This window comes from Anopheles ziemanni, chromosome 3 (assembly GCF_943734765.1).
Source record: "Anopheles ziemanni chromosome 3, idAnoZiCoDA_A2_x.2, whole genome shotgun sequence".
Classification (NCBI taxonomy): Eukaryota; Metazoa; Arthropoda; class Insecta; order Diptera; family Culicidae; genus Anopheles; species Anopheles ziemanni.
This window is the reverse complement of record NC_080706.1, coordinates 90710997-90727670: the sequence shown is the minus strand read 5'-3', so window position 1 is coordinate 90727670 and position 16674 is coordinate 90710997. Positions and strand designations below refer to the sequence as shown.

The following is a 16674-nucleotide window of genomic DNA, read 5'->3' as shown; positions in this document are numbered from 1 at the left end:
TTATATTTTTTGCGTAAAAACTAATTACGAAATTTCATTTAAACGTAATTCTTTATCATTTTTCATTTATCATTATCATCAAACAGTTTAGGATCATGTCAGAATCGAAACAAATCGAGTCCCAAACCAATCAAATCTGATTCGAATCCTAATCGAATCAAATCTTTCGAATCCGTCAAATGAGATTCAAATCTTTAGAATCCGTCTAGGGATCGAATCTTCGAATCTTCCGAATTCCGATTCTGCCAACACTATTTTCGTGCGAGGTACGCGAGAGCAAGAATTTTAGCGTGATAAAAATCGGCACGCTTCAGCCGCCATTATTGACCGCATCATCGTTTCGCATTCTTTCAGAACCTGCCTCCGCCAGTGTGGTCGTCGTGTTCGTAACTCTTGGGTGTTTCGATTGTAGTGCAATTTTTGCCGGCTAACGTCGTCACTTGTCGTCAAGGCACCGCGGTCAGTAACCAAGCGAGAAGGAAGAAAAAAGATGGGTGTTCAGATCGTACCAATTGCTGAAGGTGACCGTAAGTATTCCCAGCGACGCGGTGTGCTATCCTGGAAAAAGGGTGTTAGAATTTCGACTGTGCAACTTCTAATGTGCGTTTTTTCTCAATCGTCTCTACCCCGTTTTCCTCCCTTACCCCAGAAACCACCTTCCCCAAGCCGGGTCAGACGGCGGTTGTGCACTACACCGGAACGCTGGACAACGGAACCGTGTTCGACTCGTCGCGCACCCGTGGCAAGCCGTTCAAGTTCGCCGTTGGCAAGGGCGAGGTGATCCGCGGCTGGGACGAGGGAGTCGCCCAGATGTCGGTCGGGCAGCGCGCTAAACTGGTGTGCTCGCCGGACTACGCCTACGGTAGCCGTGGCCACCCAGGTGTCATCCCGCCGAACGCTCGGTTGACCTTCGACGTCGAGCTGCTGCGAGTAGAGTAAATGGGCAGGCCATTGCCGGAAGCATTAAAATTTTACCAGATCTATAATAATACATTGACCGACATCAAAACTACCACTGCACTAACATCGCTGTAGCATCATGCACGTCCCGAATGCTGGCAATCGCCAGTGTAAAGGATTAGCGGTAGCCAACAACAATCTGCATCTTTAACGATCGTAGTAGTCAAGGAGGTTCTTTAACCATCACAAACATTTATAAGATTGAAAGCTACAAAATTGCATTTCGAGTTCTCTTGCTAATAGTTGGTAATTCATCACTGTCTCTAGCTCACGGTGACGTGTTGTAATTCGTCGTATTTCCTTATTTGCGCACCACCATTCCACCCAAACAAGCAAAATCCAAACCGAACACATTCGATGGCCCTTAATTGCATTTAAATGTTATATTACGGATCGATAGTATTGAGCAGTTTAAACGCAGGACAGCAAACAGAATCAAATGCTCCAGAGTGTAATCCATCGGAAGAGTAGCATGTGAAATAAAGCATTTAAAATTCGTCACCATAAAACACGCAACGATTACTAAAAACCATCACCGACCTGTTTTGAAAACCTCAAACCGCTGGTCCCTCTTTTCCGCAGTGCAGTTACTTGGTCTCTCTAGTTTGCGCTGAACTGAACACATTTAGGAGGATGTAAAGTTCCCACTTTCCTGTTCAGCATGCATTTAAACTCTACTTGTTCAATCAACTCGGATACACCACGGCTCGGACGAGCGTTGTGTGGTTCTATTTAACAGTTTTTGGGTCAGTACTTCAGGTCTCTTTACGGAACACAGTGGGAAAACACTGCCCACCACCCAGGAATTCAAATCTACAACTAGAAACTTACACAACAATCTTTTTCCCCTCTTCGGGATGGTCGGATTCAATGCAAGAAATATTGAAATTGAAATAAAATATTAACTCTACACCAAAACAGAATTAAGCTTGTGCGTTGGCTTTTATTGTTCGAGGAGAAATTGTTTTGCGCTTTCGGATGACATGATTCGTGAAGAAACTGCTTGTTTTAGTCAACCATTTATTGAATTTCTTTATAGCCAATCCATACCACCATACTTGGCTCCGTCCGAATAAATACAGGAACAATTTCATTTCTTCACGAATAGATAAGAGAACACATCAATTGCTTTTGCCGATTGCCATTTTAAAAAGAACCCCCTTGATAAGACGAGGCGTAACCCATAACAAACGTAAAACTACCGTCCCCACTTCCGAGTGCGTAATAATACTACATTACTTCTTCGTCCTAGTAGAAGAACAGTTCCGGGAAGTTGTTCTCGTAGATGGGACGCTGACCGGCATGCTTGGTTCCATCGATGAGCGGTCCGTTTAGTCCGTTGGCGGCCAGCAGCGATCCCGCCTGCACACCACACGTGGCCGAAATCTGGCGTTCCGCCGAGAGCGCGTTGAAGATTTCATTCAGCTTGTTCTGAATAACGTCGTGCTTCGGTTCGGTACGGCGCACCAGATCCTCGAACGCAGTCTCGCGGAAGGTGCGTCCGATCTGCATCTGCTTCTCCCGTGCTTCCCGCTTGGAAGCTTCCGTCGGTTCCGCCAGGACACGTTTCATCGACTCGAAGTTGTACTCGGACGCGAGCGAACGCTTCTGGACGCCGGGGGAGCTGCTGATGCTTTCGATGTCGTTGTAGCTCGAATCGACCACACTGTTACGGACGGCACCTTTGGGCGGGGATGGAAAAGGGTAAGGGGTAAAATCGCACGAAAAAGAAACGCGAAATACAACTTACTGTGAGTATCGACCCACGAGTGCCGATGGGCGGAAATGTCCGTCTGGTTCAGGGCGTACGGTGTGCCCGTCTGGATTCGGTTCACCTCCAGGCCCGCCTGCTGCAGACACTCCGCCACCGCCAGCTTGTCGATCAGCAGATGCGGCAGGTTGGTGTTCAGCGTGCTCGGTGCACTCTTGTCGTTGTCCATCAGCGGCGGCAGCAGGTAGGTCGCTTCCTCTTTTCGGGCCTGGATCAACTTCTCGGCGTACTCAACCAGCGTCCCGATGGCGGTACAGCGTCCCAGCAGGATCAGCAACGAAATAGCAATGCTGTGCAGATTGCAACGATGCTTTGGCGATAGCTCGACCTCCGTCACCGCCACTTGCTGTACTCTGTTTGGTGGACAACGAGGAGGAAACGAAGAGAAATACACGGTGGGTTCAAAATGAGAGCACATCGAGAAAAGGAGGCTAATTGATTTACGTTCGCTGCTCCGGTGTGTTCCAGCGGAAATTGGCATATCCTTGCAAAGTGTATCGATTGCAATCACGCTTATTTATAGCATTACATATTCGTTCGATAAACGATTAAATAAAGCGCTAGGTTTCACCGTGACCCCATCAGTTCATTTTGTGACTATTTTTTTGAAACAAACGCCCATGTGGTTTCGATTCAAATAAATTTGATTTTGGAAGGTGAGATATGATTAGCAAATCAACAGTTGAATGTCGATAATTGGCATCTAATGGGTAAAATTCTTATTTCCGTTTTGAATAAAAATCAATATATAAATTCGTGTGGGACTCAACGTAGATGAAAACACATAATTAATACATAATGATTGAACACAAGGGTAATCAATTTTAGTTAAAGACGTGTAAAACACTATTTTTTTCATCCACAGTTGTTCATTAGAAAAGAACATTGGTGTTAAAATAAAATAGAATTAGTATAACTCTAAATTAGTTGTAACAATTTTATGACTTCCCATCATTTGAAATTAATTTGTGTATTCTTCTTGCCGTCAATAGATTTTGTAAATTAATCACATTTGAAGATTATTTGTGTTTCTTTTTAACTGAATGTGTAGGAAACCGGATCAAAGCAAACCGTTTCCTGACTCACCCCAGTACAAACAGCAAAAACTCCTGCACCGTTTCGCCGCAGGCCATTTCGACGATCACGAGTGCCACGGTGTTGTAGGACGACTTTAGCACCTCCAGGTGGTTCTCCTGCGACATGCTCTCGATGATGGCCTGCAGGATATTCGAGCCGTACTTGTGCGTGAACAGAATGTCCGACCGCGACGGCGTTTCGATCGTGAGCGTGGAGTAGTTGCTCACGCTGATCACGTTCAGCAGATGCTGGTTTTGATGCCGATCGAGCAACTGCTGGAAGATCTGCATCACAATGATGCGAATCGGGATGGAGGCGGCCCGGGCCATCTTTAGCAGCGGCTGCAGGAACGACACCGGGAACGCTTTCTCGAACGACACCGTTCGGTACTGGGTGCCGACCTTGAGCAAACTCTTCAGCAGAATGTTTTGCAGCAGCTGATCGCCGCGGCTCTTGTTCGACGGGTCCGGTACGGTGTTCATGATGAACAGCATGATTTCGATCTTCTGATAGTCCGGATGATGGTTGGCGAACTCGCCGAGCGCATTGATGAGTGCCTCCTGGTATTGCGTTTCCTCCGGCGTCGATTCGTGCTGGGTGCTGACACTCGTCTTCAGGTGCATCAGCAGATTGTTGATAATGTCCAGCGCCGATGGGCCCACGCTCTCACCCGCAGCGATCGCGATAATCTTTGACAGGACCACCGCGAGCGAGGTGCGTGTCTTCGGGGAAGATGTCAAGTTTTGGTCCAGGTGGGACATCAGCGTTTCCACGACCGTGTACGAGTACTGCGGCTGAATGGAGATCATCACAATGCGGAACGTGTCGATCGCGAACCGATTCGGTACCCACAGCTTGTGGTGGTCCATGTGGGAGAGCAGAGGTTTAAGAACCGATTTGATATGTCCGAACGAAGCGCGACTGACCAGCTCGCGGATAACGGCCTCAGCGAGCAGTGGCGGTGTCGATGGTGTCGCCTCCGTATCGGTCGTCTTCGATGGGCCCGACTGCATGTTAAACAGCAGCGACGGTACGATCTTCTCCATGTGCTGCTTTTCCCAAATGTTCGCCACCAGATCGTCCGACACGGTCTTCCGGATGACGCCCTGCAGCCCGTTGATGCCCGCCATGCGGATGCTATCGCGCAGCTCCACATCGTCGTTGTTGCCGTAACACATGGAGGAAAACTTCGAGATGAAAAAGTCATACCGGCGGTGGTAGGACGGTGTGTCCTCCTCGATGTTGGCGAAGCGCACGAACGAATTGGTGGCCATGATCTGCAGCGTCGGGTTGGTGTCTTCGAGCAGCTTCTGCACCATCCGCAGGAATGACTCGACGAAGAGATTCAGGATCTGCGCGTGGCAAGCCTTTAGCAGCAGATCCATCGCTTCCATGGCAATCTCGACGAACTTGTACCGCTTCCGGTAGATGTCCTTCGAGGCGCGCTGGTAGAGGTACTCCCCGATGCGGTCCAGCTTCTCCGGCGATCGGAGCGAGTAGAAGGTGAGCTTTTCCATGTTTGATTTCACCAATCCGTCCTCCGGATTGGCAGGAAAGATGTTATCCACCAGCCGCTTGTAGCGGGGCCTCAAGGCCGAACAGCAACCGCAACAACCTGGAACGGCATGAAATGTTACCATTTTCACCAACGATTTGCAGCAGAATATCGGAAATTGTTTGCCATTGAGGTCATCACAAAACGACGGGGGGTGGCGATGTTGTAGTACCACTAAACTTTACCTAGCATTTTCGATAGGAGAGAGTTGGACCACTTTCCGTAAAAAAAACAGCACAAAAACACACAGTTTGTGACGCCCTACGCACTACTGCCAGCCACCGTTGTCATGGCCATTGCAGGTGTATTAATTGGACCATTTTTATCAGGTAATTAAACAAGACGAACGTAATGAAACAACGACGACGAAAACGATTGTGCACGACAATTTTCTATTCACCGTGAACTGTCAACATTAGTGTTGGCAGAATCGGGATTCGGAAGATCCCAAGATTCGATCCCTAGACGGATTCTAAAGATTTGAATCGATTAGGATTCGAATCAGATTTGATTGCTTTGGGATTCGAATCAGATTTGATTTGTTTGGGACTTGATTTGATTCGATTCTGACTTGATCCTAAACTATTTGAATCGACTCACAATGATTTGAGTCGAATTAGCCACGATCGAGTCGATCTAGAGACAATGGGAGCTATCGGATACGTTTTGCTCTATCGATCGATTTGCCCGTTTCCTTACGTGAATAGACTTTCATGATCAACAGAACTATGTACTTACAGCGGTGAATCTCACATTGGGAGTGTGTGGCACGTTTTTGATGGGTACTAAGATTAGGATAAACAATTTCCAGTTCAACATTGGTTGGTTTACATCGAGACGATGTCACGACTGTTTCTTGGATTGGGATTCGGATTTGGAGATTTGGTTAACTTACACCACCCGAAAGAAACTGCGCGCCAATCTGGCCTCAAAAGGTCTGCTCAAGACACACAACTTTGCGAAACAAAAGATCTTTCCATATTTTCTAGTTAATCTTAGAATGGATTTGAATTGAAAGACTCGAATCCCAAAAGGGATTCAGTTTCCCCATCACTAGTCAACATGAAAACTGTCAAAACAACCTGCACCTGGGGCAACCTGACACTGTAGAAATCTTGGTATAGCACATGACGTCATCGTGGTGTTTATGTTTGATTTCACAAGGTTTGTACAGGAAAAGTGTACACCAGTTCTTCTCAAATAAATTTAAAAATGTTGTTCGAGATTTACCAACATTTCTTGGTGGTTTAATTTTATCAAAAAGGCAATAGATTAAAAGCCGATAAGATGGAATTATTAATCGAATGAACCATTCTTGACACGTTACCGATGTTTTAAGGTATTTTTTCTGGCCAGGAAAGTTTGGCTCACTGTATGTTGTTCAGAGGTAAATGTGTGAACATTTCTATAACAGAAATAACAAAAAATTGACAAATAATTTAAGAATCTAGTGCAATGCATCATCAATCAAAGTTTAAATTTTATAATTTGCTAAATAGACATTTTGTCTAGGCCACGTGGAATACCTGTTATTGTAATCAAACCGCCATTCTTGAGTGGCAGGGAGCTGGTTCGTTTGTTCTAGAATTTACAAACTAATTAATTTTTTTTCTTTTTGCTATTGGTGCTATTTTTGGTACCTCTGGTTCGCATTACAAAATGTCCCAATATGACTCAGAGTCGTGTTTTACTGCTTTACCAACCAAGCTATTGAAGCTTTTTTATTCCACCAACACGTGCGTTTCAGTAGCAACATCACCTTTAATTATAGGAAGGCAAATTGCATCAATAAAATGTTTTAATCGTTGTGTGTGTCTTTTCCCTGCTCATTAATTGAAGCAATACTCATTTTTTCTATCCTCTGTCGTGGCTTGCGTTACTAGAATTACTGCAAACAGCGCTATTTTTTCTATGCCAACGAACGTTTATTAACTTCCGTACTTCCGGAAATTGTCACGAATGTTCCTGGTAGTCACGCGACTGTATTTACCAAACAGAATCCTTGCGCTATGTTCTTTACCCCGAAATTTCACCCATCGGTTTCCCTCGCGTTGCTGTGTGTTTTTACTCCGAGCCCCTCCGTGCGTTATGTAACGTGCTACAAGCGATTTGGCAAATTTCCCCCATGGTCACTTACATCCTTCGGTGCACTTTTTGACGAAGGAATCCAGAAACTCGGGCATTTCCAGCGGCTCGAAGCAACATTTAATCATCGACATGGTGGACCGATTATCGATTCTGCTCGGAACGAAATTGTGATGAGCGGTTTTCGGGGGAAGATTGATTCACTACCGGATCCGTTTTAAAGGATCTTTCATCTGATGGTCACCGGTGGGTTTACATTACTTGTTGGCGGACGTTGCACTTTGCACTTTAGCGGGTGATAATTTAATTAGCTTCAATTCGCGATACACTTGGTGAATCACTTAGAACTCACTGACAATTCAATAAACGTCGCGGTTTCGATTGATTTTACATAACACTGTGTGCTGAGAAGAACCTTTACCAGTATCGATTAACTTGAAGTAAACTAGGGTAAGTGCACCCATAGTGGAGCTAGTACCAATAGTGGTTGTAGTGGAATAAAATCCTAGCACTACGCCGATATATATACAATGGAGTTATTTGTTCTTCTATGAAATGTTCTTTGATCTTCTGCTTAGTGTTCAAAAGATGAATCATCTCATTCCGTAATATAGAAGCTCCAAAATTCATATTTTCTAAACAGGTGGTCCCAACATGCTGCATTCCTTAAGAATCTATAACGAATATCATGATTTCCTTAAGGCTATAAATCACTACAAAATCATTAAAACTATCTGATTTCGCTACTGACATACCCCAATATAATTGATTTATACGAACTTAGTGCATTTTACCATAATTTTATTATATTTTCATAGTTTTTACTATAGTGCCACTATAGGCACAAAAACCCAAGTTGTTCCTATAGTAGCCATAGATTTTTTCACAAGTATATTTTACTTTTATTCCGGTTTTGGCCAAAATAATCAGGTAAATTTAGTGATTTTATTCTGTTTCTACAAAATAAACAAAGCGAAACTGGAGAGAAGGCTCAGCAGAAGAAGCAGAGAAAAGAAAAAAGAAAGCGGGCGAAGGATACGCTATAAAGCATATACTACAGTTTAAGCTGTAATATTCAGAGCATTTTTTAATGAATTAAAATTGGACATATTTCGGTAAATCAATACAGTCTTTTCAATGACAACGCATTGGTCAAGGAGTATTTTACCGTTCTGTTTGAAATATGCTTCAAAAATAAGTAAAGTCAAAATATATTCAAGTTTTTCGTACTACCACCACTATAGGAACACGATACCACAACTATAGGAACCATACCACCATAATAGGAGCAACCGACTACAAAGAAAAATACGCTTTTTTTCGAGTATTTTGTATGGTTTACGGTGAAAATAGATGTTTTTCAGAAGAAAAGTCATGTTTCGATCATAATTGTTTCAAATATGTAGAATATTGTGTTCTTAACACTCATAAATTACACCTAATTGGTATTTACATTACTAAGTGCACCACTATTGGTACAGTTACCCTAATGTAGATTGCTAAAAAGCAATCATGGCGAAATTTTTGCACGACAAGAAACAACACTAATCGTTGATGGCCTTTGAGCAAAACAAGGTCAAACTGGTAACTCCTTTACCAGCTCCGAGTGGGAAAGGTGCTCTCACTTTCGTCCTGTTTCGTAGCGGGTATATGTTTCTTATCGCTCGAAGACGCTTCGCACGTCGCACCGGACCGACGCTAACTGGAAAAGCTGGCTACCGAGTAGTTTGTTTTGAGGACCGAGCGGACCGAATTTTCCAACCCTTGGTCATGCGCGTTCTCGCAGCACTCTCGCTGTTTTTATTTTATTTCGAAAGCAACAGAGGACACCGGAGTTCAGGCAGCGAACAAATCAAATCGAACTTGGTGTGAGATGCTTTTCTCGCGCTCTCACGCTTTCCATCATCGCGAGGGGGGAAGGTTTTTCATCGAGTTACAGGTTGTTGTCGGTTGTTTTTATGAATGAACCCGACCATGGTCCATTGAGGAAAAAGCACCGTGACCTTGGCCACCGGTTGGTAGCTTTCCAATGGATCCCGCCCGACATCCCGCTCTGTGTGTGCTGGATGCATTTTAAATGGACGGACACACAACACAATCATCACGGGCGTGAAATGCGCGCGGAAACGGACACGTGTTTAATTGAGACTCCGTGAACGTGTCACGGTACAGCGATTCGGCACGCTTAAAAACACGCCACAAAACAACAAACCACACCGGCCGAGCGAGGTGCTGAAAAACAATAAAATAAAAACGTTATCGACGGTTTTCAAGGGCACTCGGAAATCGTCGGCAGTTAGTAATACCGATCGTAAAAGGGAAAACTGATTACAAAACGATCAAACATAAAAATTATAAATTATAAGCACAATAAAAATGCTCCGAAAATCCGAATAAAGAACGCTGAATCGGAAAACAATCGCGGCCAAAGTGTTAAAATGCTCGTAACCTCGGCGGACAAAAATCCCTTTCGCATGGTTTATGCGGGTCATTTGAAATTCGTTAGACCTAGAAAAAAAAAATGCATTTGTTAGTTTTGAAACAACAACGGTTTTTAATTGCCACTTCTATTTTGAACTGATTTCGTTTACTTGAAAATTAATACTTGGATCTCCAGATTCGTAAATATAATTAGCATTTGCAACAGTGACGATATTTAACGATGTTAAAATTTGTTTTTATTTTTTTAAATTTTGACACACATTTAATCAAAATTGTCCATAAAAATAACTCTCTTATGTAGCCATGTTTAAATGGTAAGAGAACCGAATTAAAGGTATTGACAGGTTTTTATTTTTAACTACTGTATTTGAAAAGCCCAGAAATTTGCATGCAAAACTTCGGGTTTTTAAGGCATTGAAAATTTTAGAAAACTCCATTCAACCTTCAAATCGTAGTTTCACGCTGGCTAACAAGCGACCCAGCGGAACAATTGGCGAACAAGACCCTTAACCGGCATTTAACAAAGTACTTCGAATTGCAATTTTCAGTGCCGCTGAACGGTATGTGCGTCGGTTCAGCTGCCCAAACCCGAGCAAACGGTATGCAAAACACCATTTAAATCAAAAGGCCGCCACCAATTTGCCCTTGGCGTGCGTGAAAATTGCCCTCCAAGCACTCGCGCAAAAGTAAAAGCGGAAAAGTGACGTGCGCTTTTGGGCGTTTTTTTTTCTACTTCACTTTTCTATCGGCTCCTCGGGAAAGACTTTTCCATCGCTTCGTTTCTTATTACAACCGATCACGTTTCAATTTTCTCGCTTTCTCGAGCGAGCGCGCGATCTGATCCTTCCTTAAGTGTGTGCGCATCTTTAAGAACAATTAGCGCGGATGTGATTACATATTTGGAAGGGTTATTACTGACTTGGGGCCACTTTTACTGCCCGACCAGCCCGGTACGGTCCAACACTTACGGCGCGAGCGCGCATAATGATCGTTAATGCCTTGTGCGAGTTTCGCCGTGGACGTATTTTTAGCATTTTTCTACGTCTTGTTGCTCATAAGGTGCAACATTATGCTACATGCATTGCACAATCCTGGTTTTGGGGCGCTCGGACAGGAAAACCAGGGGGAAAAGGAATGACGCTTAAAAATAATGTGCAAAAATTTCTGCAAAATAAGCGCGCTTTATGCAGCGAAACGCATCAATAATTTCCCTCCCGAAAATGCAGCATCGAACAAGAGGCAAGGCGTACATGCAACGCGATAATGGGCTCATAAAAATGTGCACCTATGCATCATACTCGTCGGGCGAGGATCGTACCTCACGGTTATGCCGAGTGCTTCGGAAAGGGAAATTTTTCGCTTCCCGGGAACGAGGAAGATTAAATAATCTAAAGCAGCAAGTACCCGAAAAGCTCCGAACCGTATTTGTCCGCACGTGAGTGACAGGTTGATTGATAGGAAGGTTTATTTGCACGACCAGCTTACAAATGAGGTACGATCACCATGTTCACCCTCTGGCGAATTCGTTTCCCGATTGTTTCTTTTTTTTTTAATGCAATCTCCGCACACGACTCGTGTCTCTTCGGGAAGGACTTTCCACTCGCAGGGAAAAAGGGTAATACAATAACGCACCGAGTTCTTATCGCGTCGGTTGTTCTTTGTACATTTTAGGCACGTTTCGGCTAGCGACTAAAAGAAGTGGAAAAGGAGTTTAGGGAAAGGAAAATGAGAAATAGAGAGAAAGAGAGACAGAGTGGACAACGGGTGTACTGTCAAGATGAATTTTGGAGGCACTTCATCATCGTCAAGATCGTCGTCATGATAAAACCGATGCAAAGTCATGAAGTTACGAACCGGACGATATGTTATTCTGCTACAAAAAGGAAGGTGCACGACACCCTCGTTAAAGGTTGTGGTTGTAATATTTAAATTACATGCTTTTAGATGATCTACACATGTTTTTTTTCTTACATAACATGCTATCTAATACTTCGATGTAGTGCAACAAGTTAAACATATTTGTGATTAAATTCGCTTCTGTTTAAAACTCTCTTTTAAAAAAAAACAAATGAACCATTTTACTAAATCAAAGAACTGAAAAAAGTAGGAGGTTTGATGGCACTTTCGTCTAAACTGAAAGCAAATTAAACCATCAACCTAAACGACAGCGCCGCTATGAAACCAAAATTAATCCGCTGTAATTTATGTGAATTAATTTTCACCGACTGTGTGGTGGTAATTTATTGTGCCGTTTCCATTCCCTCTGCACCGAAAAAAGAAAAAAAAAAAAAAACACGGAAGGATGCAGTTTCACTAGTGGCTTCGTGGCGCGGGGCCGAGAAAAGTGTAGAACATAATTTCGTCCTCATTAGCGCAAAGTGGATAAGATAACCGTGAAGGGTAAATTATGCGCCAGTGCACCAGCAGGGACAGCAAGTGGTGGCGATGGCGAAGGTGGCGAATGGGTCGTCCTCCTCGAGGTGCTCCTCGGCGGTCTGCCATTTTCGGATCGAGGGTGCTTCACACGAGCACCAGGCGACGAACCCCATTTTTTTCTCATTGTGGCATTGGAAACGTGGAGTCTGGAGTGGCTTTCGGGTTTCGGGGGTTGTTATGGTTTACTTTATACGAAGGCGAGCGTGGAGGCGGAGGAGAGGGAGGGGAGAAATTATGCTCGCACCATCTCTAACGTCGTGTGCGCGTTTGTGATGCGTACGCCGCGGGCGCATCAAGCTGTTCGTGGGGCAAGACGTCGGCCGATGGAGACGATGTTTATCACCACTTAATCTTGTTCAATGGATGCTCCTTTAGAGAACGCCAAGGGCATCTGGATCGGAGCAGCGGGCACGGTGTTTGATTGTCCAGCATGATCGCGGTTTTAGTTGTTGAATGTATGTAAGGCCATGTAGAGGTAAGGTTCAAGTGGCAACCTGTACGAATAGCACTTGAACGCTATGGTTATTCTGTACGATGATGAATAAAACATTAAAGCTCCAATCATTGCTGTTCGAATCGTCTTTTTCCATTGGATCAAAACACTGAAAAAAGAGATTTTTATTTTTTTTTAATATTTAATACTAGAATGTTGTATCGCTGTAAGTTTTCTGTTTATTTTTGAAAAGAACAAAATTTAGTCTTAATTATTCATGAAACTACAACTGCCAACTTTGATTTTTATAAGTTCATCTAAACATATCATTGTAACTTCGAATGCTTAAAAATATTTTTAAGAGAAAAATGCAATGAAAGTTCTAGAGTCCCAATTGTTACATGTCCAGATACTTTATTTTACGAGTTCATCTCTTCCATTCCATTGGATTTGGTGAAAAAGTTCAGTTGTGGAAACGAAATAAGATTAACATACCTTTGGTAGAGATCGCTACATTCTGTAAATCAAAATTGTTCTTCCTTTGCAAGGTTTTGTTTTTATTTTTCAATTCAGTTTTTTTTTCTTAGTAAATTCGTATTTCCTTCTTGTTACCCACATTTATGGTTTGTTGTGCAATAAATTGAGACGTATTTCATTAGTTTCATTCACACGCCATCCTGCGTCACCCGCAACAATGCGTGAAAAGATCATTAAAGCACGAAGATTGTTGCCCGTGCACGAAAACTTTAAGCTTTATGTGATGCAATGAAGAGGAAAATAATACAAGCTCAAAGGAAGAAGTTTAAATACACAGAATAATAACAATAAATCGCGGACAATGCATAAAACGCTGCACTTCAACATAAAAAAATAAAATAAAACGTAAAGCATAAAATAATCGAGTCCTGCGTGATTTCTTTTCTACAATATGAAATGAGCAAAAAAAAAAAAACCCCATCCCTTTAGGACGTCGCCTAAATTATGCCAAACGATAATTCTTCTGAGCGTTCGCTTAATCCTAATTAAATTTTACACCGAATCCTCACATTCTCAGGCATGCCAGAGGGGGAAAGGGAGTGTAGGCAGGGAAGCGTACTGGCAAGGGCGAAAGAAGACACCTTAACGACAACACACGATGGGAGACGATGGCAGTCTAAGGGTTGGAAGACGCTTTTTCGTCCAAAAAATTCTTATGTTTTAATGTTTTATTATTATTATTTTCGTCCGTGTCCGTCTTTCCCGCGGGCACAAAATTTATAGAGATGTTACACCAAACTGGGAACGCACGGCCGCAGGCGACACCAGGTTCGGCCTCTTCTTCTCACGTAGTGTTTTCCATTCTTTTAACCTCATATGGTTTATTTTGCATTTTTTTTCCCATTCGTGCTTCCCATGACCGCTGGTAGGTATTTTTATTTTAATATTTTATATTCTGTCCCCGCGTCCCCGGGTCTCCCGAAGGCTCGTTACGCACAAGAGCGACGCATGCTGTTTGCATACCTCCCGCCCGCCAACTCCCTCCGGCCCGGGCTGATTTTGTATGAAAAATGTTATTATGATTTTGCTTTGAAAAGTTTATCGCCGACGCGAGCGTGTTGTTCGCCGCCGAAAGACAGGTTTTTGAGGGGTTTGTTTTTTTTATTTCCCACATTTTTGTTTTGTTTTGCGGTTATATTGAACGCATCGAGTGAGAGAGTGCATCGTCTAATGAATCGCCCGAAGAGAATGTTGCATCGATTTTGAAGCCGTGTGGGAAACGTGCAACAGTGCCATGACGACAACAAAGAAGCTAACACCTTCTACATGACTTTTTGTGGCTTTTGAAAATGTGTCCTCGTTGGGTGTGTGCATTTTACTTCTTCGATGTTTTCGGCATCAAAGCATGCGCCTGCGTAGGCTGATCGTTTCGGGCGTCTCCACCTGCAATGTGCATCATTAATGTAACACGAATTCGCGCGATTATGCAGCGTGCCTTCTTGCATTTTTTTTCTTTCTTTCTTTCGGAGAGTATTTCGTAATTTGTGATCAGATAAATGGGCACCCATTACACAGGGACCGGAGTAAGTTGTGAGGGTTCTCCTTCTTTTTGCTTTTAATTAAACCCATCGCACTGGTTCGGAGTGCGGTTTCGGTAGGCTGTGAAAAATGATCACCCATTCCGAACCCTGTGAGCCGTTAATAATTTCACACTTCCCGTTCGCAGGACCCTTTTGCGTTAAAAAGCGACCTTATTATGCATCAACCCCGAGAGGTGGGGGAATCAAATTGATAATTTCTCACCAAACCCCCGTTTTGTACTCTTTGGTTATTGTGCACTGTTTGTTGTTTAAGGTTAAACACAGTTTCAAATTTATTGCGCCGCCATAATCGTAAAACATTCACCAGTATTGAATGAAAGAATGCACCACAAATTTCGAACGAAGCAAAAAAGGACATTCTTGACTGTACAAGTGCGGCAGCAAACTGCGAAGCTTTACGACACTATGGGGAATGTTTTATTTTCTTTTATTATTTTAATTCCGTCCCGTTATGCAACCTGTGTCGGCCGGCGGAGGTTCAGTGAACTTGCTGTTGCTTGCGGTTTATGCGGCGAAGATGATGATGGAGACGAGCAGGTTTACACAGGTGCGTCGGTTTTCGGTTGTGGAACTTTGGAAATATTTCCTAATTGAGTATTAAATGGAACGATGTCTGAGAAGGAATATTTTTGTGATTCAATTTTTGGTAAAGGTTATGCCAAAAATTTCATAAACAATGTTGCAGAGTGCAGAGATTGAGTAAAAATTTTAAAACTAAACAACGCAATTCTATCTTGAAATGATAAATGATTTTAACAATCCCACGGCATAACACTTAGCAACACAGCAGCAAAGATAAACGGGAGATATGAAAACATATTTAAATACCACTAAAAACGTAAAATAAGTTATAAAATGATTGAAAAATTCAGAAGTATAAAATAAAAAAACCTGCAGAGATTGAGTAAACAATTTGAAAACGTAACAATAAAATTCTACCTTGAAATGATTAATGATTTTAACAATCCAACGGCATAACATTTATCAGCATACCAGCAAAGATAAACGGGAGATATGAAAACATACTTAAACACCACTAAAAACATAAAACAAGTTATGACTTGAGGGAAAAATTCAAAAAAGTTCCACATTTAAAAAGTCTTAGTAGAACAAACGGGTTTTGTATTGAATAAGTCAAGCAAATAAAATTATGAATTGTTAAAAAATGTTTATAACATGTACGCTAAACGTCTCGTTATAAAATTTACAATCCAAAATGAACAGTAATAAAGTAGTAACAAATATGATATTTGATTGAATTAATAAAAGTGTTTAAACATTCTACGAAAAGATGTTTCCAAGATTTATAACTCTGATAAAGTGAAACATAAAAAGAAAAAGGAAAAAAGTGTTTGAATAAAGATATAAAAAAATCTACCTGATCCTCATATAAATTAAGAAAACTGTTCAACAAAAACGTTAGAAAAATTGTACATAATCGTGCAAGAAGGTGTCGCGCTTGGCGCCACCACCGACGACTTTGCTCCCAATTGCAGATCACGGCCAAAAAGTGCATCAACTCGATGGCGATGTGGGCCAGTAATTAATCACAGCAAAAACATTCCTTATTCGGCGCGGAGTAGTTCGGTGGCAAAGCTATCATTAAAAAGCAAACAAAACGACCCAAGTCGGACGGAATGGGACCCCAAATCGGTCACCAACTGGCAGACAGGCATGGACAAAAACATCAATTATGAGCGCACGTCAGCAACAAGCGGTGGTCAATTGCGGCGAGCGGGGGAAAAGATTCTGCCGTTTAGCGGGTAGTTGAACACCGAAGGTTTGACGATGGCGTTGGGTTGGGAGACCTTCTTCGAGACGGTTGGGGTTGGGTGAG

At 42.8% G+C, this 16674-nt stretch overlaps 2 protein-coding genes across 3 annotated transcripts; one reads left to right on the top strand and one right to left on the bottom strand.

The window, feature by feature from the left end:
- Positions 1-288: 288 nt before the first annotated feature.
- On the top strand, positions 289-1877 carry LOC131290002 (peptidyl-prolyl cis-trans isomerase Fkbp12). The gene is made up of 2 exons (XM_058319378.1): positions 289-527; positions 650-1877. The coding sequence occupies exons 1-2, from the start codon at positions 491-493 to the stop codon at positions 937-939; spliced, it is 327 nt and encodes a 108-aa protein (XP_058175361.1). The 5' UTR covers positions 289-490; the 3' UTR covers positions 940-1877.
- A 61-nt stretch (positions 1878-1938) lies between these two features.
- Positions 1939-7582, bottom strand: LOC131289344 (protein EFR3 homolog cmp44E). 2 transcript variants are annotated; one of them, XM_058318577.1, is made up of 4 exons: positions 7501-7582; positions 3818-5423; positions 2711-3084; positions 1939-2642 (listed from the first exon to the last, which is right to left on the bottom strand). In XM_058318577.1, the coding sequence occupies exons 1-4, from the start codon at positions 7580-7582 to the stop codon at positions 2209-2211; spliced, it is 2496 nt and encodes an 831-aa protein (XP_058174560.1). In that variant the 3' UTR covers positions 1939-2208. The 2 variants fall into 2 exon arrangements, with proteins under 2 accessions (XP_058174560.1, XP_058174561.1); XM_058318578.1 differs by lacking the exon at positions 7501-7582 and adding an exon at positions 5549-5751 and having other exon boundaries at positions 1940-2642.
- Between the last annotated feature and the right edge of the window lie 9092 nt (positions 7583-16674).